This window comes from Hydractinia symbiolongicarpus, chromosome 10 (assembly GCF_029227915.1).
Source record: "Hydractinia symbiolongicarpus strain clone_291-10 chromosome 10, HSymV2.1, whole genome shotgun sequence".
NCBI lineage: Eukaryota > Metazoa > Cnidaria > Hydrozoa > Anthoathecata > Hydractiniidae > Hydractinia > Hydractinia symbiolongicarpus.
Genome location: NC_079884.1, coordinates 9494226 through 9522218, shown reverse-complemented (window position 1 = coordinate 9522218; position 27993 = coordinate 9494226). Strand labels below are relative to the sequence as shown.

Sequence of the window (27993 nt, the reverse complement as noted above, 5' to 3'; positions counted from 1 at the left end):
TGAAATGGTATCGGTGGACGCTATTATTTGAATAGGCTTCAATAATTTCATGTATACCAAATGAGCAGTCCAATTCATACAAGCTGTAAGCGTTTATGAAAATCCTAGCAAATCTAAAAACATTGGAGCTTTGACTGTTTAAACTTAAAAAAGATTTTTACACTTTGACGAAGTAATATAAGAAATGTAGACTTGGTTGGTGAAAGAAAATGTAATTTATTTTCAAGTGAATAGCTTAGTGCGAAACGCTTTGTTCGAATGCTCAGGAAGTAAGAAGAAAAATAGAAGAAAAACAAGGAAAGCAAGAAAAAGATCTAAAAGTCGTTGGAGAGACTATGGCATTGTTAAATTTTCTTTTAAATGTTAATGCTAGAATTTTGCATTCTATGTTGCCAACACACCATATATTACTTTTTGGTATACTTGCGTACTTGATTAGGTACTGCTCTACAGCTTGTTATGACAAATCGAACAGACCTATAACGTGCATAACCTCACCTGTAAATAGCGCATTAAATCAACATATCAACGCAACAAATACTTGTGGCACTCCCCCGGAGGGGTATTGTTTTATAGGTCCTCAGCGTCAGTGCGAAGTATGTGACAAAAACAATCCATTGAAAAGCCATCCAGCGCATAACATGGTGGATAAATTTAGCTTGACAAATGTATCTTGGTGGCAATCCCAAACATGGTGGACTTCTAACCAATTAGGTTTGTCGAAAATGTTCGACCCATTAAAAGTAAACATAACTCTGACTTTGCGCAAAAAATATTTAATCAGCGGAGGAGTGTACGTCACCTTCAAGACTGAACGTCCCAAACAAATGATTATTGAGCGGTCCAATGACTTCGGAAAAACATGGCACGTGTATCAATATTACGCTCAAAATTGTCGGTCAGCATATAACCTTCAGCCCGACCCCCCAATTAGTACCGTTGACCCATTTAAACAAATCTGCTCCGAATTATACAGTGGCGAGTTTCCTCGAAGTGGCGGAGTTGTTCATTTCGATCCAAGAACTCGCTATAAGCCAGCAGATTATTATAACACAGAAGTCCATAAATACCTTGAAGCAACAAATATTCGATTGCGACTTGAATATCCAGGAACAGATGGTCGAGAATACATTAATGAAGAATCTACTTTAAATCAATACTTCTACGCCATAAACGACTTGCGCGTCGACGCAAGATGCGATTGTAATGGTCACGCAGAGTTCTGCGATATATTAGACTCGTTTGAAATGTGTGATTGCAAGCATTTCACAACGGGAACAGATTGTGAAGCTTGTTTACCAATGTATAGAAATCGAATGTGGAGGCCTGGTAATGCCACAAACGCTAATCCTTGCGAAAGTAAGTCTTCCTCTGCATCTTGCTTTGATTATTCAATTCCTCTTCTCCTTTATACATCATTATGTTAATATTTTTTTTATTCTAGGGTGCCAATGTTTTGATCATGCGCAGTCCTGCACATACAGTGCGTTTCTAAATCAAGGTATATGCGACAACTGTGTGCATAACACGCGTGGCGTGCGGTGTGATCAATGTGTGGAAAAGTTTTACAGAGATATGAACAAGCCATTAAATGACCCCAATGTTTGCATACGTAAGTATTCTCTCTCTCTTTTTTATAAATGCCGATGCTGGTATGATATACCTGTAGCATCTGAAATAACGTTATTCTTTAACATTTCCCAGCTTTCTTTTTTAATTTAAAAATTTATTTTATTCTTTCAATTTTCCCGCGTTTTCCTCCTAATATCAGAAGTTGTATTTTCTTAAACGCAACTGGGATTATTTTTAGGCTGAGCAGTTTAAATGTTTGTTGAATCTGTGTGATTAAACTTGGGTGTGGACGTTCAAAAGCAAAATCTTGTACAACTCAACCTCGTCCCCAAAGGTACAAGATACCCTGGGGTTGAGGTAGTGTACAGCCTTAAAAATGATAGGGAAATAAAGCTAACTTTTGATCTGATTTGTATTTTTTTTTTAAATTAGATTTTAAATTTAATTCTTCTATTTACGTTCTAGCATGTGACTGTTATCAGCCAGGTATTCTAGACGATGGCAAATGTTTGCAATCTGCCTCATCTGCTAACGTTCTTGGACAGTGCAATTGTAAACCTGGTATCTACGGACGACGTTGCGATCAGTGTCTCCCTGGAAAATGGGGATACATCGTCCCTCCCGTGGGAACATGTTTCGGTAAAAATACTTTATCTCCATGCTAAAATTAACGCTATTTACGCAATCGGTTATTATAGAACTTCCGAAGTTTGCAATCTTTTAGAGTGAAGGGGAGTGTTTCAAACACTGGACATGAAAAATTTAGACGAATTAGGAGCTTAAATGAAGAAGATTAATTTGAGAGGGAATGGAAACCAGTTTTACTAAGCAGGGGCATCCGGACAACGATTCATCCTGATTTTGTTTTGTTGTGTTCCTGTGTAAACGTTAGCCATGAGACCCAGCATAATTTATCTTAACACTAGGAAATCGGAATAGTTAAGGTGGAAAAAATTACGCTGGGTCTCGAACAATTTTCTGCGGTCAGAATACTGACTGCGCTTTTTGATTGGTTAATTCTATTGTTCTTTGCTCACGTGGTCAATATCGGGAAATCTTTTGTTTTAGGCGAGAATGGCTTCACTAACTTGAACAAATATAATTAATTCTTGTATTATTTAACGTGTGACCACGCCGGCCCTGTGTTCATTGGTAAATTTTAGGGATTTAAAGTTTAGGCATTCGTTTGAGAGACACTAAATTAGATATCCTCGAAAAAGGCTTAAAATATAAACAAATCCACTTCTAAAACAATAAAAAAAAATTAATAGGCCATCTAATTGTAAAAAAAATTGTATAACAAAGTATTAGAATTAAACAAACCGTGTCCTTTTAGCTTCATTGGCGCTATAAACTTCAACGTGCGTTTATATACATTTTAATATTTCTAGATTGTAACTGCAATGTGTTCGGTACTTTACACAATAACCAAACATGCGACCCATACAACGGCCAATGCACATGCAAAGCGTTCACATCTGGAAGACAATGCGATGTATGTAAAGATGGTTACTACAGATTTCCAACATCAGCCGGCACCGACTGCATTCCTTGTCCGTGCAATCTCGGTGGAGCCAATCCTTCTTGCAATAAGATCACAGGTGGGTATCAGCAGTCTACAGTTTTTCATAACTTCCTTGAATATTCCGTGGATATTTAAGTCCCTCAACCTAATTGCTTTTTTAGGAATTTGTTCATGCAAAACTGGAGTGACTGGTCCAACATGTGACCGAGTTCAATTGGGATTTTTCTTTCCCAATTTTACACACATCAAATATGAACCTGAATTTTCTTCGGCGAACGGTTCTTTTAGCTGGCATTTTCTGGTGCGTAATTATGCAAGATTTTTTACAGGTATGTATTATCTAATAAGTTTATTTGCCGTCGAGGAGGCAAGATCCCTTGGAAAGGAGGTTGCAAGAAATATTTAAATACTTTTAACTGGTGCATTTTAGGTCTTGGTTTTGCACGTTTGAATGGGGGACAGTCAATTTCGTTCACTTTTAGCGTTCCTACCACAGCTAGATATTTTGTTCTTCTCCGATACAGTTTATACAACTATGATTGGTACTCCTCTATCCTACCTCAAGGAAGAGAACGCGTCGACTGGTCTGGTTCCACCAATATGCAAACTTACTTGAAGCCATCAGATCGGCCAAATCAATGGTTATTTTCACTGAAAATTATGACGACCAGTGGCTCCCTTGTGAAGTCGTACTCATTTTCATTACAAGATTTGAAACTAGGTGACGACAATAGCTGGATTTCTACGTCATACGTCGAACTTTCAGCTGGCATGTTGTATAATTTCTCTTTGACGTATGAATCGTCGTCTTTAAATTACGGCATCCCGTGGCCTCTGTTATTAGATTCGTTTATTCTTATGTTGGATTACAACTGGGCTTCTTACTTCACAACCATGTCCAATGCTAGAGTCAAGAATGAGATCATCACTTGCTACACAAATAGCAGAGCTTTAGCTACAACATACAGCTTACCTTCGCAGTGTGGTCCGCCCACCTTTACTATTGACTTACAACTTTACAACAAAGCCTTAGCTTGTAACTGTTTCCAACCAGGTTCGTTCTCATGGACGACATGCGCAGAGTTCGGCGGCCAATGCCATTGTAAGGTTGGATATGGCGGACGAAGATGTGATCAATGTATTCCAGGTTATTATGGGAACCCAACATCTGGATGCTTACGTAAGATGTTTTTAAATGCTTTGACAAGTTGCAGCCAGAACACTATACATCTACTACTAATATCTATAGCATCTCGGTGCAACCACCATAAAAATATTTTTTTCTTTAAATTTAGCATGTCAATGTTCTCCCGCAGGAAGTCTGTCAAACGCGTGTAATCACATTACTGGACAGTGTTTGTGCAAACAAAACGCGCATGGTTTAAAATGCCATGAATGTTTGCATGGTTTCTTTCACTTGAGCATAACTAACCCAAAAGGTTGTCAGGGATGTTTTGGTTATGGCCATCTATCGTCTTGTACTACGGCAATTGGTTTCGTGAGAAGCTATGTTGTAACTAGGTTTACAAGTAAGTCTTTTAACTTAGTATTCGCAACGTTTAACAATATGTAGTCCATTAGTACATAAGAATTTTTACACAAATGTATTGTAAATCAAAGTAGACTGGGCATTAAAGGGTTAAAATACACGGGAATCGCTAACGGTCAACGCTCTTTGAGATGACCCTCTAGTTACTTTCGAAGTTTATTTACGTTCGGTTTGGTATTGTAAAAATTAAATTTTACTAACAAAATGTGAGCTGAACGAGAAGATCTTGTTGGCAAGTCGAAACCTTTTTTTCAGAGCTGACGTGTAATGATATTGGTTAGATTTATTGTTACAACCTTCTTTCGCTAGCCTTGAACCACGGTAAATTTGACGATGCCGTGTAAAAGACCGACTTTATGCACAACAGCAATAGGGGTCGACACAATAATTGTCACCGTCCCGCTAAACGGGTCAACGCTATAATTCAAATTTTTCTTCGTAGCTACGTCATCATTCGAAGGTTGGAAGTTGAGAGGTGTCTCCGGTCAAGACAACACGAACTTACTTATCAAAACTTCTCTCGGCATGGAATACACGGACGACAGTAACATGCGACGTTACTTCAGTGCGCCTGCAGCGTATCTGGGTGACCAACTTTACTCATTTGGACAAATGCTCGCAGTCAATGTGAGTCTCTGATGTTTTAAGGTCTTAGCAATCCCCGTTCTCGTTTCTTAATCGATTCCTCATCAGGCAGTTCGACAACATATTGAAAAAGTGTAGGAAAGATATTAGATTAATTTCTAGGTTTTGCATACCTCGTTTCCATTCTCCATCATAGAATATGCTCATAATTATCAAAGTCATGTTGCTGTTTTTAGATGGAGATATATCCCATCCTAGACAGACTTGCAAACGTAGATTGGCATGTACGCTTGATTGGGAATCAACAAATAGCTTTGTTTAAATTTAGAGAAGAAATTTCAAGATCTCGCACCAAGTATACAATCCTTTTACATCAAAATTTTATGCTGGGAAACAAAACTCTGTCAGAGTTCGATTTTAAGGCTATGTTAGGTAAGCTGCTTTATACGTTGTATATAATACGTCAAAACTTTAGATGAGGAAGAAAACGGTTTTTAGCCTCAAATGTTATTATTTGTTTTGTTCCGATAAAAATTCAATATATTGTCAGATTTACGGATAATCATCAACATTTTTAAGGATTAGAATATGTTGCAGTTATCTTCTTATAAAAACATTACAAAATGTTCTAAAACAATCGGTTCTTAATTCTAGGCTCAATATTTTGGTCTTATTATTATTCAGGCTGAGTGCGTTCTTAATATGTTCTTAATTTTGAAAGAAATCTCAGCCTGAATGTTTATATGAACAAAGTTCTTATAAAAAAAACAAATGATAAAGACAAGAATATTTGTAAGACATCCACCTCTTTAATTCTTAGGTCAACTGACAGCCCTGCACATAGGCGTGGTGTACTTTGAAGCTCCTGTTACTGTCACTGTGAAAGAAGTGATGTTATATTCAGCGAAGTTCATGCCATCAAATACTAACATCTCTCTCATGATGAACTACATCGAGAACGCGCGCTGTTTACAAGGCTACAAAGGTCTATCCTGCGAAACATGCGCACCTGGTAAGCTTAGTTTATGAGCCCTGTTACTGAAACGCGTATAAAAAAATTTGCAGATGTTTGTAAAAATTACTTTTAATATACAAATAAAGCAACTTTTAAGAATGTAAACTTCGACTATTTCAGGTTACACAAGAGTCATCCCAAGTGGTGGACCACTTGTCAATTGTGTTCCCTGTGCATGCAACAACAGATCCACTATATGTGATCCAAGTACAGGAGTTTGTAGCAACTGCAGAGCGGGAACAGAGGGCAGTTACTGTGAGAAGTGTCTACCTAATGTGATGGAACCTGGATGTGACCAATGCCAAACTGGTTTCTGGGGTTTATTTACTCAAGTCAATGGCTGCAAACGTAAGATCATGTCTTTAGTTGAAGCCGCGACAATGTTGTCCTTTAACCTCGTCCCCAAGGATTTGTTAATCTTGTGACAATATGGCCCTGGCAATTAGAGATTGTCTGAAAGAGAAAAAAGCCCTGGGGAGGAGGTTAGTTTTCCCTGTGTGGCTTAAACTGGCAGTGGATTAAGGTGTGGAGGGGAATGAAAATAATATTATTGCAAGTGGAGAGATGTCAAACCACAGAATTTGTGGTAATTTATATCCTAATGGTTTTTATTTTCAGCTTGCAACTGTTACCTGCCAGGGACAGATGGAGGAAACAATAATAATTGTGGTGGATTCCGTGGTCAGTGTGTCTGCAACAAAACTTTAAACGTAGGTGGTAGACAGTGCAATGTTTGTAAGGAGAACGCCTACAACATTTCATTAGGAGATGATCTCCGTTGCCAAGGTAACTACTACATTCTCGTTTACGTTAAATTGGTAAACCATATGAATTTTAGATAAAAAATCAAAATCTTCTGCTTTTCATAGAATGTCCAGTATGTTATGGATTGATTGAGAATTCAGTGCTTCTAGTACGAAAAAATATTTTTGAGGTTCAAGTGGACATCTCCAATGTGATGACGTCGCTGTCTGCAAGAAAGATCATTCCTTTTCTGCAAGGCATCACCTCTATGCAGGGATCGCTTGATAATCTAACTCTTACTGCAAACGCAGCCAAGGCCACTTTAACTGGTCTCGATTTCCTTTGGCAATCGCTAGAAAACAAAATCAACGTATTTTTAACAACTTTGCAAGGTTCCACTGTAACAAAGATGTATATTCTACTAAACGAGTCAAATGCAATCTTCGCCATTCATAATACAACTGTGTACCAGTACTCCAATATTTACAGCCTTCTTATCAGAAGTCACAATCTGGTTAACATTACGGTTCGCGCGCGCATGCTCCAACAAATTGTAGCGCTGAATCAGCTAAATAATCTAGCCAATGAAATGACAGGATATGTGACAATGGCAACAACAAACGCAAACTCGGTATCAACAAAAAAAGAAGACTTGATCCAAAAAATTCAACTGTCAATAAATGCTGCTTCTCAAGCTGCAAACATGGCGCTAACCATACGATATCAAGCTTTTAATCTCACAAGTACTTTAACCCCTGTTCACACAAGAGGAACAGCTGTCCAAGTATACGCTCAAACCTGCATTGTTTCCATACAGAAATGGATAACTGAATCAACCAACGCTTTAGCTTATGCACAGAAGATGTTATCGTCCATTGCCATATCTATACCAGATAACTCAGTGGTGAGATATTTACACCATTTTTTTAGTCCAAGAAAAGTAAGGCTCTAACTTAGGAGAATAAAGAACATCTTTCCCTATCTCCCCTAACTCCAACAGGTCTAAAAAAACTTTTAGATATTCTAAGCTTTCCATAGTTTGTCTATTGAAAAACGTTTTAAGAAATGCTGATATCTTTAGTGACAAAAATTGTCATGCTTTTAATATCAAGGTCGCTTGTTCTCCAACCTTTAAAAGCTTTTATAGACTTAAGCTTATCTATCGTTTGTATAGAATATAACAGCTCTAAAAGCCGTCACAACTTCGCTATCCAACGAAAACAGAGCATTTACGACAAAGATTTTCCGATTAACAAATGACGTAAACGCAGTTGCCATGGAGATAACAAAGCTGAAAGCATCACTTTTGTTAACTCGTGTTTCTTCAGCAGAACGCAGATCGTCAATATACAACGCGGATCTTCGTATTCTCAAGAATAAGTCAGATAGTGCTGTAGCGACCGGACAGGCGGTTCTGAGTGAAGCGACCAGCATGTTGAATACAGTGCGAAATTTTATGACTGTCGCTGCTCAAGCCCAAAGTGCAGCTAATCAAGCTTTAACGAAGGTATGTGCATGTTACAGACACAGTTCTTAAAAAGTATAAGAAATATACACATATTTTTATAAAGATCTAGTTAATAAAAAAGTCAAGGATAAGATTCTAGAAATAACATATTTTAAATCTTCATCATCATCGGTAATCCAGATAATTCTCTCCAAATATCTAATTTTGCGGCTTTTTAAGAACAACTCCAAAACTCCAAAACAACTCCAAAGAAAATTGCATTCTTTTCATGTCCTTTTTATACCAGCGAGTTCCTTTTTTATTCAAATTCACGAAAACGTTTGTTTTAGGTCAATTCCGTTCGATCATCAGTTGAATTTGCACTTTCAACTGTCCTGTCAATCAGCAGTCAAATACAAGCACCAAAACAAACTGCAACTCAAGCTTTAGCCATCATGAACGAAGCCTATCAAATCAGTGCTGCGGAACACACCGTAAGTATTTGCACACTATTTTTGCTAACGTCACCTGGATTTGAAGTTTTCACCTTAAGGGAATAAATTTCCACGGGTGTTAATTTCGCAGATGATCAACGTTTTTTCGCGGAATTCCGTGCATGGGAATTATGTTGATATTCGCGGACGACAAAATTCTGTCTTTTAAGAGGGAGTGGTCAATTTGACAGATTTATCATAAAAAGTGTGTTGACCAAAATCTACCCGTTAAATTTTTTTTACATAAGCATATATCGCAAACATAATCTAGGCCCTTTTACAAATTAGGGTTAAGGTGGTTAGTATAGAAATAAATGGCCGAATTTCAATAATTTTGTTTTACCCGTTTGCAGACAGCAAATTCATCTTAGAATACCGTGCCAAGTAGTGCTTATGACAAATTTCGGTTTTTATTGCGCAATCCGGCACTTTCTCCAATCAACCGCAAATATAACTGCATAGCAACGCCAATAGCAACCATTTTCGCATTTTTAGACAGCTTTTTTGCCTCTCCCTCGACATTTAATGCTCTCCAATTGCTAGATAATACTTTAGGGCCTCCTAAGACAATATATAACAGCTCTGAATGTTAAATGTCGTGTTCCACAAGCAGTCAGAAAGCTGTCTTAACGATGCACCCTCCGAAGTGAACTCGCAAGAGTTTACTCGTCATCAATTAGATTAAGACTTTCTTAGGTCTTTAGTGCTTTTTAGGTCAAAATAGTGCTTTCGTAGTCCTTTTGTCCATCCGCAAGGAAAGATTTTTTGCAAAAAAACATATCTTCAAACTCGTTTTTTGCCGTTTAACTTCGGAAACCAGGAGAATGAAGATTTCTCTAGACCAAAACACCCATATTTTACAATTTCTTCTCTCCCTGCTGGTATTAATACGGCCTAATGCTGGCACCTCCCGCTTCCCAACTCCAAATTCTGGTCTTCAGTTATTCTGCTGAGAAACTGACGGCTTCGCCCTGTTTTTGTCGAAAGACGTTTGTCCTTGGAAGGCGAGTAAGCTCCAGAATTGTCGGTGCTACCATCCATACACGTGACCCTTTCGAAACATACGCGAACGAAAAGGCGCTCGTAAAAGTGCTCGTTATTCGGCTGTTTGGTTTGTCGTTGAGCGTTGAAATGTCATAATTTGCCAATCAACCAGTAACCATGGCAACTAATCGATTAAAGTTTTGACTTAATTTTGGTTTACTGTCGCATACTATAATATACTTATCAAATAACTTCAGAAAAGACAGTCCTTTGCAATACAGTTTATTTCTGTAGTAACCACCTAAGCATACACGAGCCTGATTTCGAAAATTATGTATGGTTAAGATATATTTACATATCACGGCCATTGTCGAACTAAAGTCAACTTAGTTCGTATATACTGTTTTGTATTGATTTGTGAGACGATAGATAAAGATTCACTCACTTCTTCGTCTTCCTAGTCGATTTAAATTTATCGCAGTGCCGAGTAAAATATTTTTATAATATTTAAGGTAGAGGTTATATTTTTGTTTAGATGGTGATGTCTGTGTACCAACAAGCCATTTCTTTACGCACGCAAACAGAATCAGCTCAGATGCTGGTGCAAGGTGCAGAAATACGAAATTATATCGACAGTCAGCTACAACCACTACTTACACAATGCTCAACGTATAAGACACAAAGCACTACAGCTCTAACATCTGCTCAAAATGCACTGAGCAAAGCTCAACAAGCTCACCAGGCTGCTTTAACAACTGCGCAAAAAATTTCCGTACTATCGACCAACATAAACAATTTACAAACAATAACTACAGTTCAATTAGATAACTTATTGTTGGCAATCAACCGAGTGAGAATTAGATATACCTCATTAGGTCTGACAACTGGCATCACAAGACTTCGTGCAGAGTTGGTCATCCAAACTAATAAAATTAGCAGCTACCGATTAAATAATAATAACTTGCGAGCAAAAATTCAATCATATAAACTTGTTCAGCAGTCTTTGACATCGATGACGTGTTGATGATTCAACGAATGATTTCTTTCTTTCCGCAAACCCTGCGGTGGAGAGACTGAATAAAGATACGGGAAGAAAAAAGAACGCTAAATCACTTGTTCAAAGTAATGCAACTCATTGCCTGAAGTGATACCTTTGTATTTGAGGACAATTAGAGATTGGGTGATCATTATAGTCGAGATACGGGTAATGGTACTTATGTTTACCACGAATATGAAGAACATGTATAGATAAAAAAATACTTTAAAAATGAATATTCTCCTCGGTCAACCATTTTGCACAAAAGGCCAGAGAAATATATTTTTCAGTGGAACAGAGATGCACAATTTGACTCTTTTTGGGTTTCATAAAAATTTTGCACAGATATGTAGATTTAAAATGTGAAAAGAAGATATTTACAACCGAAAGTTAGTTTGTAAATCATAAAGTGCCGTAGTTTGCTTCAACATCGACTCGCACTTTCAACTTAGCTTGCAGATTGGATAGCAAATTTATGTGAAATTTCATAGAAAAAATTAATCGAGAATGTAGCTTGTATATATATATACTGTCAGTTTTTGTAAACGAAAAAAATATCTAGGTTATCTATTATTCTTTAAAACTTTTTTTTAAAACTGCATTTAGTGACGCGTTATTTGAAAAAAATCCATCGGTAGCAGGTGCATGCTATAACCTTTAAAGCTAGGACCAAACTTTATCAAGTTTCAAAACGTCAGAAAATTGATTTTTCTAATTCAAGAAAGAGAAAAACACAAAGGTTTCCATTTTCATTCCCTTCTTTCACATAAATAAAATTTCATTTAAAAATATATTTCTTTGAAGAAATCACCTAATTCTTTTGATCTGATAAATATTTTTGATGGATTTTATCTTGTTGCGCATGCGCCTTTTTTAACTTCTTAATTTGTGAAGCACTTAACTTTTCTCCCGATGCATCGTGTGTAGGCACCCCCTAAAAATTAAAACAATGCTTCAAATGATGCAGATTTTAAGCACTAACCCTGTCTAAGTAGCACTCTCTGGATGCTCTTCTTCGTAGGTCCACTAAATAACTTACATTTTCATCAAATTGAGAATATTTGTCTGTTTCCGTTCTAAACATTTCAGATGCTGGTATTTTTGCTTTCGCTTCTTTTGCAGCCTACAGATAATAACACCATTAAAAGAAGGACGAAAACGGTCACACAACAACAACAAAACTAGCAACAACGACGACGGTCACAAAGACAACAACAATAACAACGACGACGACAACGATAACGATAGTCACAACTACGACGAATATAACGACCACAGCAACAACGATAACAACAACGATAACAACCACAACGACGACAACACCAACAACAATGACAGCGACGACAACAACAGCGACGACAGCAACAACGACGACAGCAACAATAATGACGACAACGACAGCAACAATAATGACGAGAACGACAACAACAATAATGACGGCGACGACGACAACAACAATAATGACGGCGACGACAGCAATAAATGACGGCGAGGACAACGACAACGACACATACACAACGACATACCTGCTCTTGTTGTTTCTTCAGTTTAGCTTCTTCTTTTTCTTTTCGTTTCTTTTCAATCTCCTGCAAAAAACCGTCATATGAAATTGAAAATTGATTCGCAAATTCCTGCTCACATAACGACGACAGTTACCTCTAATTTTTGCTGCTTTTCTTTAAGAAGCGTTTCCTTATCCACAAGTTTCACAACTGCTGCCAACCCTCCTAGCAAATAGCAAAATTTTTTTATTAACACGCTAGTCGCAACATTCGATATGTGTAAATAGATTCTCAATACTTCTTGCTGCAAAACACTGTTCTCTCGCCTTCGAACAATGTTGAATACTGTACCTTCTTGGTCTTCCAGTTTCACTCCAAGTTCAACTAATTTGTCGTCTCTGATGTCATCGCATAACTTTAAAATTTTTGTTACTTTCTCTTCTCGTGCTATCTTCCTTACATCCTCGCGAAATCCTGCAATCAAGTCGACGAACGGCATTAACATTTCTTCACGCTGAAACAGAAAAAAGACGATTTAAAAAACGTTATAAAGATCTGGTTAACTACTCCGTTATACGAAGAACGTAAGTGTTACGACATCTAAAACCTTCTCGGCCAAAAAAAAGCTTACTTACATCAGCCCCGGTTGCTCCTCCCACAGAAGGAAAGCCAATCTCCTGCTCTCCATCATTGGCGCCAAATATTTTCAAAATTCTGGTCAAATATTTTGCAATACCTTTTAAAACTGCATGGTTCGGTGTTTGCTCATTTTGTCTCACTTGCTTAATGTAAATATTCGATTGCTTTACTAATGCTTGCATCAACTGAATAACGGTAGCTGTGTCAATCGAGTCTGAAGAAATGTTTTTTAGAGAGGTTAAATTTCGTCATTTCGATGTATTGGAATGCATCTACAGTGAACTCTTTTTACCTCGACTACTCTCTATCTCAAATTTCACCTCAAATTTCACTCTTTCTCGAACAAAATCTCTGTCCCTTAGACATTTGTGTACGCCCTAAGCTATTTTCCTCTCTTTATCTCGAACGTTTTCTCTAACTCGAACAAAAATTCCGGTCTCTTGCGATTTTTCTCTCTCTACCCCGAACATTTTTTTTCATCGACACAGCAAATAGAACAAGAAAAGTTCGAAAAATGAAAATTCGAATGCACCCAAAACATTCGAAATTTAGATACAAACAAGGAAAACAGTAGGCTTTGTTTTGCTCGACTGTCAAGATGTCAACCGACAAATAGAAACTTTAAAACAAAACTCTCGTTCAAAAGTGCGAAAAAATTCATATTGAAAATGCAAATTGTTGTTTCAAAAAACACGATTTCACCTTGGATGAAGGATATGTAAAATTGTTTCTAGCTTTAGAAAAAAACCTCTTCCTCGTCACGGAGACTTCGTGGTTGTGACTATGAAGAAGTAGACAAAACAGTTTATAAATGATTCTCTTTCCAAACCCGAGATTTCTGAAGGTGATATTGCAGAAGGCTTAAGAAATGGGCAAGAAAACTATGGAGAGCAAGAAAAATTTGATCCTATGTTGGAAAACGCGTAAAGATCATAAATTGAGTCTGCTTTCAGATGTGTTGAAAGATACTACCTTGTTTTTAGCTTAGAACATCTGTGTGAAAACGAGACTGAAATTTCTCAAAAAAAGAGATATTACAGATTGTTTAAACATGTTTAAATTTATCTAATTATAATATTTATAAGTATAAGAAAAAAGACTTCTGAGCATTTGAACGTGGAGTCTTATGCACTTTTAATATACCCCTCCTCTTTTGCTTTCTTAACAATATTTTCAATTTTTTTTGTCTCTTAGACAACAGAGGCACGCAATACATATATTTCTGAATAAAATTTCTTTCTGACAGATAGAGATAAGCTTTTGACTTTTTGCAAATTGCATAAATTAAAAACGTCATGAAGTGTCGAATATATTATTTGAACTGTTTTCATTGGTTTATTTACGTAAGCTTAACTGACGTCAAATATGAAACCCGCTTTTTACAAAAGTGACTTTTCTAAAGTTTCTCATTGCAAACAGACGTGATATTGCTTTGAATATTTGATCTTTGTGATTTTATTTGAACAATATGATGGCAAGTTACAGTGAAGTTGTAAAAAGTATGGACGGAGGTGAGCGCATGCGCCTGTTGTTGAAGAAAGTTCAGGACGAGTTAAAAGTGGCGAAAGAGGCGTTGAAGAAGAAGGAGAAGGAGCATGCAGATGTTGTGATTGAGTATGAAACAGAGATTGCAGACTTGGAGAAGGAGAAAAACATGTACGCACGAAGGTATCAGGATGTTTACAACATTACCGATCAAGTGGTTCATTGGAAAAGAAAGTATAAAGATTTGGAAAGAAAACTTGAAAAGCATGATGCTGTAGCAAAGAAGAAGGATGAACAGATCGAAGAGTTAAAGAAAGAGAACGCAAGCTTACAAGTACAAGCTAAGAAGAAAAGTTTTAAGAAGGAGTTCAAAGCAGCGCAAGGTGAAATCGCAAATTTGAAAGAAGAAAACATGAAGCTGAATGACCAGCTGTTCGAGAAAGCTAAAATGGTGCGATTTTTGTACGAAAAAGTGAGCAGTGCAGAAGAGGTTGTTAACGCTCATAAAAAACACCACGAAGAAGCAATGCGTCAACTTCAGGAAGAGAATTCTGTGTTAAAAGCAACCGTTCAAAAGTTGAAATTGAAAATGAACAAGAAGAACGAAGAGAGTAAAAATCGGCATGATGTGGCGAAGAAGTTGCGAGAAAAAGTTATCCAGTTGAGGAAAAGAAACGAAAAGTTAAAAGAAGACCTGAAACAAAAAGACGACGTTGAAAAAGATGGAAAGTCAAAGAATGCGACAGTGAAAGGAGAAGTGAAAAGAGAACTTGTGCTTGATCAAAAGAAAGATGGCTTTGGCAAAACGCCCAATATTTCAGAAAGGTACGTAGATGTTAAAATATTTTTTTTTACCTATATATCAATTTGTCATTAGCACGAAAAATATCTCGAACGTGAGAAAGTGGAGCAAGATAATACATAGCTGCATCATATTTCTGATTTAGAGTGAAAAATGGAAAAACTTTAAATAACAGCGCTAACTGGCAGAGTTTATTAAATAATTCTTTATTTTATTTTTTCATAAATACATCGAATAGGGCAAAATGACGATAAAAATTCCCAGGAAACAGGTAAAAAAAACACGAAACACTCATAAAAAGTTCAAAAAATCTTACCGAAGCAAAACTATATTGTAACTCTCGACATATCATCAAACTCCAACGTTAAACGTTCAACCAAAGAAAATAAATATAAATCGCTTTAGTAATATTTGCTCGTTTATGTAGTTCCAAAAAATTTAAATTAAAAATATAAACACTCTTTCAATGCAGTGTGTTGCATTTTACCATACTGTTTTGTTTGGAAAAATTCGAATGTTCCTCTGAGTTTTCGAACAGAGGATTCGAATGCTGTACGTTTCATTTCAAAAACCGCTTCATTCATTCAAGGAACATTTTTTTTTGCTAGTAATAAACGTTATTACATATAGCTCGTTCAATATGTAGTATATTTTTCTTGTTCAACATTTGCAGACATTTTACTTGCCTAAAGGGTCGACAGATAATTTTCTGCAAAAGATGACAAAACATACGCCGTATTGCACGGCACTGTAAGATAAATGGTACTTATATTCTCTGTTTTTTAGCTCTAAAATCAAACATTTCTATTTAGTTTGAACAAGATCAAAAACAAATGTGGAGAAGATAAAAAGTGCAATGTAATCAAGAAAATGAAACCGCTGACCAACACCATCATTACTGACGGTTTTCAAAAAACCGACAAAGTTACTGTGGTTGATGTTGCAGACGCAGCTTGTCACAACAACAATATCAATAACAACGACGACGCCTTGAATGCCGACATCGATTTTTCTTTTTTTATGTAGTTTCTTCGTGTCGCGCAACAGGGAAGAGGGTTGAGGAGCGGTGGAGGTGGTGGGCGCTGGCAAGAGATTCCAACTGGACGTGAAACATAGGAGACTAAAAAATGGTACACAGAAAGAACGAGTTGAAGATCTGGAAAAGTACGGAAACAGTCGGGAAAATCGAAACTAATAAACGCAACTAAATAAACAAGAACAACGTTACAGAGAGAACAGTTATTAAAAAACATCAACTGGATATGAAGAAAGAGCAGAAAGAAGACATAAAAACGAAAGCGCCTGAAACGTAGCTCAGCAAACTTAGAATGTATCGACTCCATGAAAGTTAAGATCTAGAATAATAGAAATGAGTGTACAGAAAGAAGAACGAATTTACCATCAAAGGGTGGGGAAATCCCTGCCACGTGGAGCATAATGTTTTGCGTTTAACTTGAAATGTTTCTCTCCACATGGCAGCGTTTTCCAGTAAAAAAATCAAAACGCAAATCCAAAAATAAAAAAACTTATAAATTCTGTCAATACATTAGCTACTTCACTAACTAGTAACTGTATTCCTTTTGACCTTCTACACAACTTTAATTTTTACCTCCATACAGATTTTTGTTGTAGTATGAGTTGGCCTACAAATACTCATGACAGGCAAGCAAAGCAAAGTGAAATCGCACAATTGAGAGTCAGGCTAGTGTAACCAAAACCTAAGCGAATAAAAAATTCAGAAATATTCTTACCACAGAGAGCATTGTGGATTTGTTTTTTCTTCTCTAGAAAACTAAAAAAATAAAAATAAAATACGAAATATGAAATTTAAAACTAACAGCGCAAAACTTGTTTCCATAGACCTCTCTCGAAAAGGTTCGAAATTCACGGTAAATGAGATTACACATGTTCACATCTCACCTGTTCTGCAAACTTTTTTCAGCTTCGCGGTAATTATGAGCATCCAGCGGAACATTCTCAGGTTTTCGCAGAATATCTTTCACAGCCAGGAAGAAGTCCTGTCGATAGAAAAGTTAGAGATGAATATACATTTTAATTTTTCCAATCATATTTTACTTTAAAAAGAAAACAGAAATACACTAGACCACCCACCGCAAACAACTTTTCTGTTTGTTCGGCTTCTTTTAAAACATTCGTGCTGTAATCCAAGGTTGAATTCCATGCATGTAATAAAAACGCGAATCGAATTTGTCGAGATGTGTTTCGTTTGAGTGCATCCTAAACCAATATTACATCGTTATGTCCACGTAGCATTACATATAAATCTCTTTAATCTCTTTGACTGGATTTGTGATGACAAGAAGATCAATGAAGTGTGCACGCGTATAGATAGATGCTTACAAGGGCAAATTATAAACACGATAAAAGATGATTTTTACGGGATTTTCATTTCTGTATATTGCTAAGTCAAACAAACGCACTCCTTATGAATATTGAGAAGAGATGGAAGAACAATGAGATTTTTTGAAGGGTTAGGGTTAGGTCATTTCACTGTAATTTTTGATTAATTTATGCGTTCCTCAAATTTCAACAATCTTTTTTCATTTGAACAAGAAACCTGGAATCAACCTCTTTAAGTGTGCAAACATTTGTGGCAATTTCTTGTTTGTGTAATTTAATACGTGAGTGTAGGTTATATGTTAATACGTGGGTGTAACATAAATGACAAATCCAAATTTGACCGGTATATAAATAGCACACATCACAGAAGGGGTAAGCGAAGAACAACAAACACAGCAGTAGGAATAAATGAGGTAAAACAAATAAAAAAAGACTAACTTTAATAGTAATGAAATTTTTCAATGATTTTGACATTTTGCAACCTTCGATTGTTAAATGACCAGCATGTAGGAAATAATTAATCCATTGATCACAACCATAATGAGCCTATAACAAAAAACGCTGTCAACACGATGATGTGACCTAGAAAACAGTACTATAAAACGCGATGTGACGTAGAAAACTCTACTATATAATGCGATGTGACGTAGAAAACACAGCTATATAATGCGATGTGACGTAGAAAACACTGCTATATAATGCGATGTGACGTAGAAAACACAGCTATACAATGCGATGTGACGTAGAAAACACTTCTATATAATGCGATGTGACGTAGAAAACACTGCTATATAATGCAATGTGACGTAGAAAACACTACTATATAACGCGATGTGACGTATAAAAAAGCACTACTATACAACGTGATGTGAGGTAGAAAACACTACTATACAACGCGATGTGACGTAGTAAACACAACTATACAATGTGATGTGACGTAGTAAACACAACTATATAACGTGATGTGACATAGAAAACACTACTATACAACGTGATGTGAGGTAGAAAACACTACTATACAACGCGATGTGACGTAGTAAACACAACTATACAACGTGATGTGACGTAGTAAACACTACTATATAACGTGATGTGAGGTAGAAAACACTACTATGGAACGTAATGTGACGTAGAATTAACTTCACATAATTTTCTAATTATTACCTCAGCTTGAGCAAGTTCGTTGTCATGATGCGGGAACTTTAGGTCTACACCACCAGTATGTACGTCAATGGTGCTTCCCAAAACATCGCTCGCCATGACAGAACATTCTATATGCCAACCAGGACGTCCCTTAATACGAAAAAGTAATCAATTTATACATCATCAACAATTGTTTTGTATATTTCAAATACAATTCCCTCTTTATAACTGTAATTTACTTGCAACTCGTTTTTCAAATACTAAGACTGCATTACCTTTCCCCACGGTGATTCCCAGAAAGGTTCTCCAGCCTTACTTGCTTTCCACAGAGCAAAATCGCGATCAGATCTTTTCTCACCACTACTTGATTGACTGAGGTCACCTAAAACAAATTTGAACTTCAATATTAAAAACAACGCATCAATGTCTATTAACAAAAACATTTGCATTTGCAAGTATTAGTTTTTGTTTTGCAATATACATTCATTCATTCATTCATTCATTCATTCATTCATTCGTTCATTCATTCACCTACTCACTCATTCACCACTCATTCATTATTTTATCGTCCCACCTTCTCCTTCAGCAAGTGCATCAAGATCACCAACAGCTTCCGGAACAAGTTTGGCATATTGGTGTTTTTCTGAGTTGGCAAACTTCACAGTATCGAAATAAACGGAACCATTACTTTCATATCTAAAATATAATAGACATACAGCTCAAAACTGAGCAATATAGAATGTTTTCCTCAAAAATTCTCCTTTATATACAAAGAAAGAATACATACGCAAATCCATTAGACATTATTTTCTCAATGTAGGCAATATTTTCTGGTACGTATTGACTAACTCGCGTCAGTATATCAGCAGGTTGGACCTAAAATGTTTTGTTAATACTACTTTGATCTATAAGAATACACAAAATGACCGATATATAAACTTAACGGTACATAAATCTGAGCATTCCAAGGAAAATAAAATGCACATAAGTTGTGGTTAGCAGCATGTTTTGTTTTTCTCATGAAAATAATAAAAAATTTCTAACATTTAAAGCTGCCATATCATCGTGGTATTCTTTCTCCCAGTATTGTGTCAGTGATTGGAATATTTTGTGGTCAGTAATTTCTGCTCCAAACTAAAGAAGAAAAGACTGTGCACAAATGTTTTAAGGCAAACAACTAACTTCTATTATATCACCCTACACATCTGGCTTGCAAATTGACTCTGTTCATATTTACAATTGAATGTTTGCCCAGATAAAATAAAAATGAAAATAGCAATGCAATGAGAAAGTAAGGAGCATACTTGTTTATCTAACCATTCTGATAAAGGATCATTTGCTTTTGTGAGGAGGTCCTGTAACAAAACATTGTGATGAATTTAGTTATTACATCCTTATTACCAGAACGTAGGGATATTCACACAAACACACCTTCTTCAATGTTTCCATTTCAGTTTCAGGAAACTTATCTGCAAGTGCTTTTTGAATTTTACTGTCCTGCTCGGTTACATCCACCTGACAATAAAAACAATAAAAACAAGTAAGAGTGAAAATAAATACAAATATGTAAAAGCTTAATCAACAAATTTCAACTGGATAAAAATACCAATATTTTTTCCAACATTGTCTTTTTATCAGGATCTGTAGTTTTTTCTACCTTTTCTTTAAATGCCTAAAGACAGAATCTAAATGAAAGTAAAGATGTAACTTGCTAACAATTGACGTCAAAAAAACAAAAAACTACAAACCACTAGTGCATCTTTCAAGTCATCAGTTACTTTTTTTATTGAATGGTTTAAGTCTTTGTACTGCTTCATTAAATGGTTTCGGCGAGCTCGATTGATAATCTACATAAAAAACAAACACATTACTACTTTTGTAAACAATATGGTTTGGTAAGATGTGAATTTTGGTGCATAAGCTGGAGCTTAAAAAGCTTTGAAGCGTTGGGCTGTAACATGAACAATTATCAATTATCAAATAATGGAAATACGACGAAAAAGCCACAAATTTTTATATCTAACATCTAACATCAAAAGAAAATTGAGTGTATTATACGTAGCAAGGTAATTTGAAAGTGTTTTGCAAACAATAAGCCACTGTACCACTGTGATGTTATGTTCTAGTTTAGTAATATTCTGTGAAACAGAAAAAAATTTTGCAAACCTTGTCATCTATATCAGTGATATTCATCACATAAAATATGTCGTAATTGAAATAATCAGCTAATACTCTTCGTAGTATATCAAAAGATATATAAGATCTGAAAAACAATAACAAATGTTTAATGCTTTACATACAGGAGACAAATTTTAAAATTTTCTAGCAGTAATAAGGTCAGAGGAAATTCATAGAGCATACTGGTATGGCCACTCAAATCCTAATGCCTCCCAACCACACAAAAAATCATCTTTGAAACTTACACTGGTGATTTACTATGACCCATTTCACATACTGCTAAATATGCAAATCTCCATAGTCTTTTCTAGTGTTATTTAAGCCATGTGAGACAAGTCAATCATTCAGGGATATAGTTACCCATAGGTGGTTTATAATTACCTGGCATGTCCGATGTGAGATGCATCATATACTGTCGGTCCACAACTATACCAAAACACTCTGTTTTCATCATGAGGAATAAAATCGTTCTGCAATTAAGAATGAATGTAGTTGGTAAATTAGTTTTAGAAAACATACATCACATTACAACCATTTACCTTTTCTTTTGTTAAACTGTTGTACAATTTGAGTTGACTTGAACCTTCTGGTTGTTGCCATCTTCTCATTTTTTCCGTCATATCTTGATGACAACAGCTTAATGGTTTGTATAGATTATGGCGTAATAATGTGTAATGTTTTGACTTTAAAAGCAATTTATATGTTCTTGAAAATAAAATTGACCTAAATGAGAGATCAAATGTACACATAAAATTTTTGGAGGAAAACAAAAATCGTGCATTTCCTAACAGGTTTATTCAGTAGTACTCACATGAAATTATTTAGCTGAATATTCTAAAATTCATCTGTATGTTGTGTATCATCAAATTTAGGGAGATGTATACATGAGACTTACACTAAATAAAAACATGCAAATAAAATATAATATCAACCTTTCTAATTAAATTTATTTCACGTCATCAAAAAAATGTGAAGCAGGAGTTTTAGTTAAGACGTTAGCATTCTCCTTGGCAATTTCTGCATGCTGATGTGAATTACAAAGGTTGAACATACACGTTTTATACCTTTTCATTCCTAATAATAGACATTTAAGGGATTGTGTATAGATTTTGTTTGGTTATTACCCTTGTCATAAACAAGGATAACAACCTTAATGTTATGTAAAAATGTACCCGTGAAGCGAAATCATTACTTGTTAAGAATATTGTTTGTCTTTGTATATTATAAGACTGACACACTGCAGTGTTTGAGTCTTCAACTACCCTTAGAATTTGAGCAAAAGGCTTATATGTTAATTTTCTGAAGCATGCGCAGAAGAATTTTTCTTACTTTTAAAAAACTGCTTTGGTTTGCTGTTTCTTGCTTTTGTTGTTTGAACTATACTAAGTAATTTTTCATCTTAAAATTTTAAATAACTATCACAGCAAAATAACAGCAAAAAATATTTCAGCATGATTGATAAGAATAGCAAATTTTCCTGTCAAGATCATATACAAAGTTGCTTTTCGATAAACTTTTAGTCTTTTCATTGGCACATGGTCAATTAAACGGATAGAGGGACAACAGAGAGATCGACAATAAAATAAGTTGTTTTGGGGTTGATTCGCAAAGAGAGGTTGAGTCAATTCTGACAGAAGACGATGTTAAATATTTACAATAGATTACATAAAACTTGTTTTTAAAGCAATGATTGACTACCGTACAAATAGTTAGAAAAGTACTAATTTCAATTGCCAGAAACCTTAAAGAGGAATTAAGCCCAAATTTTTTTTCTTTGGAAATATCTTTTACAAACCCTACTTATTTTGTTGGTATAAAAAAAATTTAAATTCTTTGAATTTACATCCCTTTTCTAGCATAAAAGTTGACAACAGTAATCACCATGTTAAAATCAAAACAATATCTGTGATAGAGATCTATGATGTATTTAACGCTCATTCCAATTTTTTGATCTCTTTGTCTTTTTTAAAGTTGTTTGCACAATGTGAACAAACGCAGCGATTCAAAAAAATTAACTCTGGTTCGCTGTACTTTATTTCGCTTTTTCGTTGTTGTTATTGTGTCCCATTATTATAACAACAAATTTTTTGAAACCGGTATACTTTCTATTTGGATCAGGAAATTCTTCCTTTTTTTTGCACAACACTAACAAGCTAGAATCACCACGCGAAATCCTTTTCCAAGCCTTTCCTAATAATGTACCCAGGCCATGTACTGTCAGTAACTGGTGTACCTCATTTCCATACAACGAATCAAAGTTTAAGTTATAGTGTAAGCTAGGATAAAATATATATTGAAAACATTCATTCATCAAAACTTCTTTGAAACAAATTGTTGAGGCACAAGGGCTCTTCTCCTTTTTTATTTGATATTCAAGGAATGACATTAATTTTAATTTAATTAAATAATCGATGTCGTATGCTGGCTGTCTCTAACACTGTGCGGTTCGAACATGAAATTTCAAAATCCTTGTGCATCGTGATGCACTTGCTATTATTTAACTTGTCATTCAATAATTTGGAAAATTCTTGGCAACACTTGCATTCCACAAGAGTAAAAGAAATGAAAATAACGCAACATGTACTCGTACACCAATGCAAATTTTCAAGTCTGCTTGAATTCAATTCGTCTTTTTCTTCGCCATCACTAGATTCATAACTCACTTTTTCAAGTTCTGCTTTGGAGTATTCAGGCTTATTCATGTAACATCCTGTTACTGACGTTTCACTAGAGTCATTTGAATATTCTAGAAATAGGGGAGTCAGAGCAGGAGCTTAAATTTTCCATATCTCGCTGCTTGCGCTCAGCGCAAACTTATATGCTTCTTTAGCGTAAGATACGTCACGATATAGCAGTCTCCAGAATCAGTCGTGGCCTCAGAAAATTTAAATTTATATTAAAATCAACCCAAATAATATTTATTTTTCAAAATTTTAAATAGAATTTGGGAAATGAACATAATGTTAACCGAAATAATGCTACTTAAGTTTGAGGCTTAATTCTCCTTTATGGTTTATTTACAAAATCTGCATAAATTTGTATATAGAAAAACTGATATATGCTTAATATACAAATCTTATTTTTAGGCATAGAAATTAAATTTGTATAAAAGTTTTTGAATTTTGTATTAAATTTGTATGACTCTTAAATTAAACTTTGAGTTTTCCATTTAATTGTACAGATATTTTAAAATTTGTATGAGAAAAAAATCAAAAAAATTTGTATATATACAAAAATTTTGTATAAGAGATAGCTCACAAGGTTTTAAATTACTTTTTTAGGGATTATGTAACCTTTTTTAAAAAAGAGTAAAAACTTAAAAGGAAATACGGCATTGTTTAAGCTTTACACGATTGTGTGTTAATGGTTTTAGAACAAGATACAGCATTGTTTAAGCTTCTTATAATCGCGTTGTAATGACCATAGAACAAAATATGGTGTTTTTAAAAAAACTGTGTTTTGATGCTTTTAGAACAAAAAGCCTCCTAGGATTGTGTGTTGATGTTTTTTTTAAATATGGCATTGTTATAGCTTTGATGTTTGGTGTTTTGATGATGTTTGTAAAAACATTTGCATGACGATTCTTATGGGCTAATTAATTTGCAATTCGTATTAAATATTGTATAACGTTTCGTTTTTTATTTAATCATATAAAATTTGTATATACCCATTTTAAATTGTCAGAATTCTGACCTAAGAAAAAACGTTTAGACCCAGCGTAATTTTTTCCACCTTAGTCAAACTATTCCGATTTGTTGTAAAAATATTATGCTGGGGCTCCTGACCTAAATGACTGGATACACTTGTTTAATATCACTGAGATATATAACCTTATAATATCAATATAATTTCTTAAATAACATTAAAAATATGGTTATAATTTCTTATAATTTCTTTAATTATTTATAGCTATAATAGTCCATGGGATTTGGGTCATATGGGTATTAAAAAAGAGACTATACATGTTATATAGCATTGTAAAGCTTACCTTTTAGGGATTCAGAAAATCCATGTTGGAGGATCTAAAAGTGTCGTCTTAAGAAAATACAGCACTTGTCCACAGAGTAGTGCAAAAAAACCCTTTTTTTCAGGCATTTGTGACTAAATATTGCTATGAATCGTTGCATTTACATAAACAAATCATAAACAATGAAATTTAGCCTAAAATCTACCTTACTTTCCTTCGCAGAGCTTAATTTTAATCAATTCTTGTGTTTTTTTGCTCCGAATTTAGTGTTTCTGATCGTTCTATGACAGGTTCTTGGTTTACAATTTTTTATATTTTTACTTGGTCTAATTTTTGCTTCATATATAGTCTGGGTTTTTTTTATTGAGTGATCACATTTTTATTTTTCAGAAACAGATAGAATAAAGTATAACTAATAATAACTAAAAATAATGGATGAAGAAGATGATTCCCTAGATGATTTGTTCTTTTTAAATGTAAGTATACAATCTCACTTACTATTTAACTCAGTCTTTCTAGTTATTCGACTATAGCTAAATCCCAATTAACTTTTTTATAATTTTATTTTAGCAAAAAATTTGCTCCAAAGTAAACAAGGACACAAGGTCATGAATTCATCATCATTCATCATTCTCAGCTTAACGTTCGTTTTCCATGCTAGCATGGGTTGGGTTGGTATATTAATGACCCTCTTCCAATTGATTTTGAAAATGCCTAGATTGTTGCAGTCTGCTACCAACATTCCAAAGGATGCCAAATATCATAGACAATGCTATCAGCAGTTCACAAACAAGTGTTCGCTAAATATTCTTTCAAAAAAAAGCGATAAGGAATTTGGATTGCTGCTAGAGAAATGTAATTCATATGAAAACGAAGAAGCAATGCAAAAAGACAGTAACAGTGTTGTTATCAGGACAAGATGGTGAAGGAAAAATGTCTAGTAAAATTGAAAGATTGCGGTTTTCGCTAGCACAAGATATTGTTTACAAAGTAACAAACAGTCGAGTGAAGACTCCTAAAAGTGTTTTACTTCCAAGCACTATCAAATAGCTTACAAACAACACTGAATTAATCAATAGTATTCATAGGTTGGATCACGGTGTTTTCTAATCATTGATATATTGCATATGCGTATGCAAATGGGGTTTTTAATGGGGTGACAGAAATCATGTTGTTTGTAATTATTTTTATTTAGATACTTTTTATTTGATTTTGTATTATTATTTTTTATAAGTAATTTTCCAATAGATCATGGAAAGAGCCTTGGAGATCATCGACTCATTAAAGCTCAAATCGATTGTTTGCGTATTTGACCAGGCAACATATTCAAAAGCAATTGAAGTAAAGTGGAAGGAAAACAGCAAAGTAGACAATTTCATTCTGATGATGGGTATGTTTTACATGCTGACGATGTTTACAAGCTTTTAATACCATTTTTTAACAGATACTTGAGCTTTTATCTGTGTTAAGAAGGGAAGAGCGCAATGAGGTATTCAAGATAGCAAAGCGAATGAAGAAGACTAATCAAGATGTTGTAGGTGAGAAGTGTATACGTAATGATGAAGGTGTTGGCTAGCACAGAGGAGGAATAAAGGCTTTTTGGTGGGCTATGAGAAAATTAGGTGTGGATGAGTGGCTAGTTACGATGGTACAGTCTATGTACAGCCATGCTAGGAGTCATGTCAGGATGAATTTAGTGAATTTAAATGTTGGTATACATCAGGGTTCTGCACTTAGTCCTTTGTTTTTTGTTCCAGTCTTAGAAGCTCTGTCAATGGAGTTCAAAACAGGTTGTCCATGGGAGTTATTGTATGCAGATGATTTGGTTCTCATAGCAGATTCGATGGAAGAATTAATTGAAAAGTTTGAGAAGTACAAGAAAGGACTAGAAGAGAAAGGGCTAAGGGTGAACACAGCAAAGTCTAAAGTCATGATTAGTAGCATTGCAGCCAAGTGTGACCTTGTAGTTGGAAAGTGGCCTTGTGGAGTTGGCAGGAAAGGGGTTAGTAGTAACTCAAATTTTTGTCAGACTCGCAAGCATTGGGTACTTAAGTAGTGCAGTAGTACTGGTGGAAGGTTAACAGCTGACATTCAGTTTGTATGCAAGCGTTGCAAAGGTGAGATTATAGAGAATGAAGTATGTCCAGCTTTCATGATGTACAACAGTGGCTTGTTAGAGATAGTTGAGAACTTGTTACTTAGATGATATGTTGGGCAATGAAGGGGGTGTTGGAAGAAGTGTTACTTGCAGGATTGGTTTTGCTTGGAAAAAGTTCAGAGAGTTACTTCCTTTGTTGACTAACAGAGTCTTGTCAATTGTAGTAAAAGGTAGGTTGTATGAGGCCTGTGTAAGAAGCATTATGTTGTACCGTACCGAGGCAGTGAAGCAGGAAGGTCTTGACCGTTTAGAAAGGAATGATATGAAAATGGTAAGGTGGAAGTGTAACGCCAGTCTGAGAGACAGAAAGAGTTCAGATGAGCTAAGAAGCAGGCTAAGTATCCGTAGAATTAAAGATGTTATCCAGATAAGAAGATTGAATTGGCTGGGGCACTTGGAAAGAATGGAGAAGGATAATTGGGTAAGAAAGTGTAGAGACTGTTAAATAGGAATATATATATAAGACTAACCTGTAGGTTATCTTCTCAATAGTTCTTTCTGTGTATAACGCAACGCTAAATTAGTGTGATTGATTCAACTCAACACTATTGAACACCACTCTGACTAAACACAACGAATTACCAATGATACTGGTTCAACACAATTAAAACCCCACCACCAAGTGATTCTTATTAGTAATCGCCTAGATAGAAGATCAACAATCTCCCTCTATTTTCTTTCTGTTTGGCGTTCAGTTGGTTATTCGAATGTTGAGAGGAATTTATAGCGACTCCTACTCGCTTAGTACAGTGGTCTAGGGGCAAAACTGGCTTTTCACCAAAACCCTCTACTGTACTAGTCTTGGTT

The 27993-nt window shown here is 35.2% G+C and overlaps 2 protein-coding genes across 2 annotated transcripts; one reads left to right on the top strand and one right to left on the bottom strand.

Moving 5' to 3' along the window:
• Window positions 1-61: 61 nt before the first annotated feature.
• On the top strand, window positions 62-11524 carry LOC130662714 (laminin subunit alpha-1-like). Its single transcript, XM_057461623.1, has 16 exons — window positions 62-1359; window positions 1445-1612; window positions 2038-2211; window positions 2964-3173; window positions 3259-3426; window positions 3528-4277; window positions 4393-4626; window positions 5089-5273; window positions 5468-5663; window positions 6052-6243; window positions 6367-6594; window positions 6865-7032; window positions 7116-7894; window positions 8165-8497; window positions 8788-8931; window positions 10451-11524. Exons 1-16 carry the CDS (start codon window positions 336-338, stop codon window positions 10937-10939), a joined length of 5442 nt encoding a protein of 1813 aa, XP_057317606.1. The 5' UTR covers window positions 62-335; the 3' UTR covers window positions 10940-11524.
• Window positions 11525-11691: 167 nt separating this feature from the next.
• Window positions 11692-27988, bottom strand: LOC130662720 (cysteine--tRNA ligase, cytoplasmic-like). The gene is made up of 24 exons (XM_057461638.1): window positions 27657-27988; window positions 21873-21957; window positions 21601-21784; window positions 21443-21531; window positions 21050-21146; window positions 20632-20730; window positions 20490-20555; window positions 20315-20398; window positions 20188-20238; window positions 19928-20017; window positions 19671-19759; window positions 19458-19579; window positions 19159-19265; window positions 18905-19033; window positions 18179-18286; window positions 17492-17617; window positions 17300-17397; window positions 17131-17171; window positions 13089-13306; window positions 12805-12967; window positions 12608-12678; window positions 12478-12537; window positions 11991-12074; window positions 11692-11885 (listed from the first exon to the last, which is right to left on the bottom strand). Coding segments are annotated over exons 2-24 (2301 nt in total). The 5' UTR covers window positions 21875-21957; window positions 27657-27988; the 3' UTR covers window positions 11692-11762.
• Between the last annotated feature and the right edge of the window lie 5 nt (window positions 27989-27993).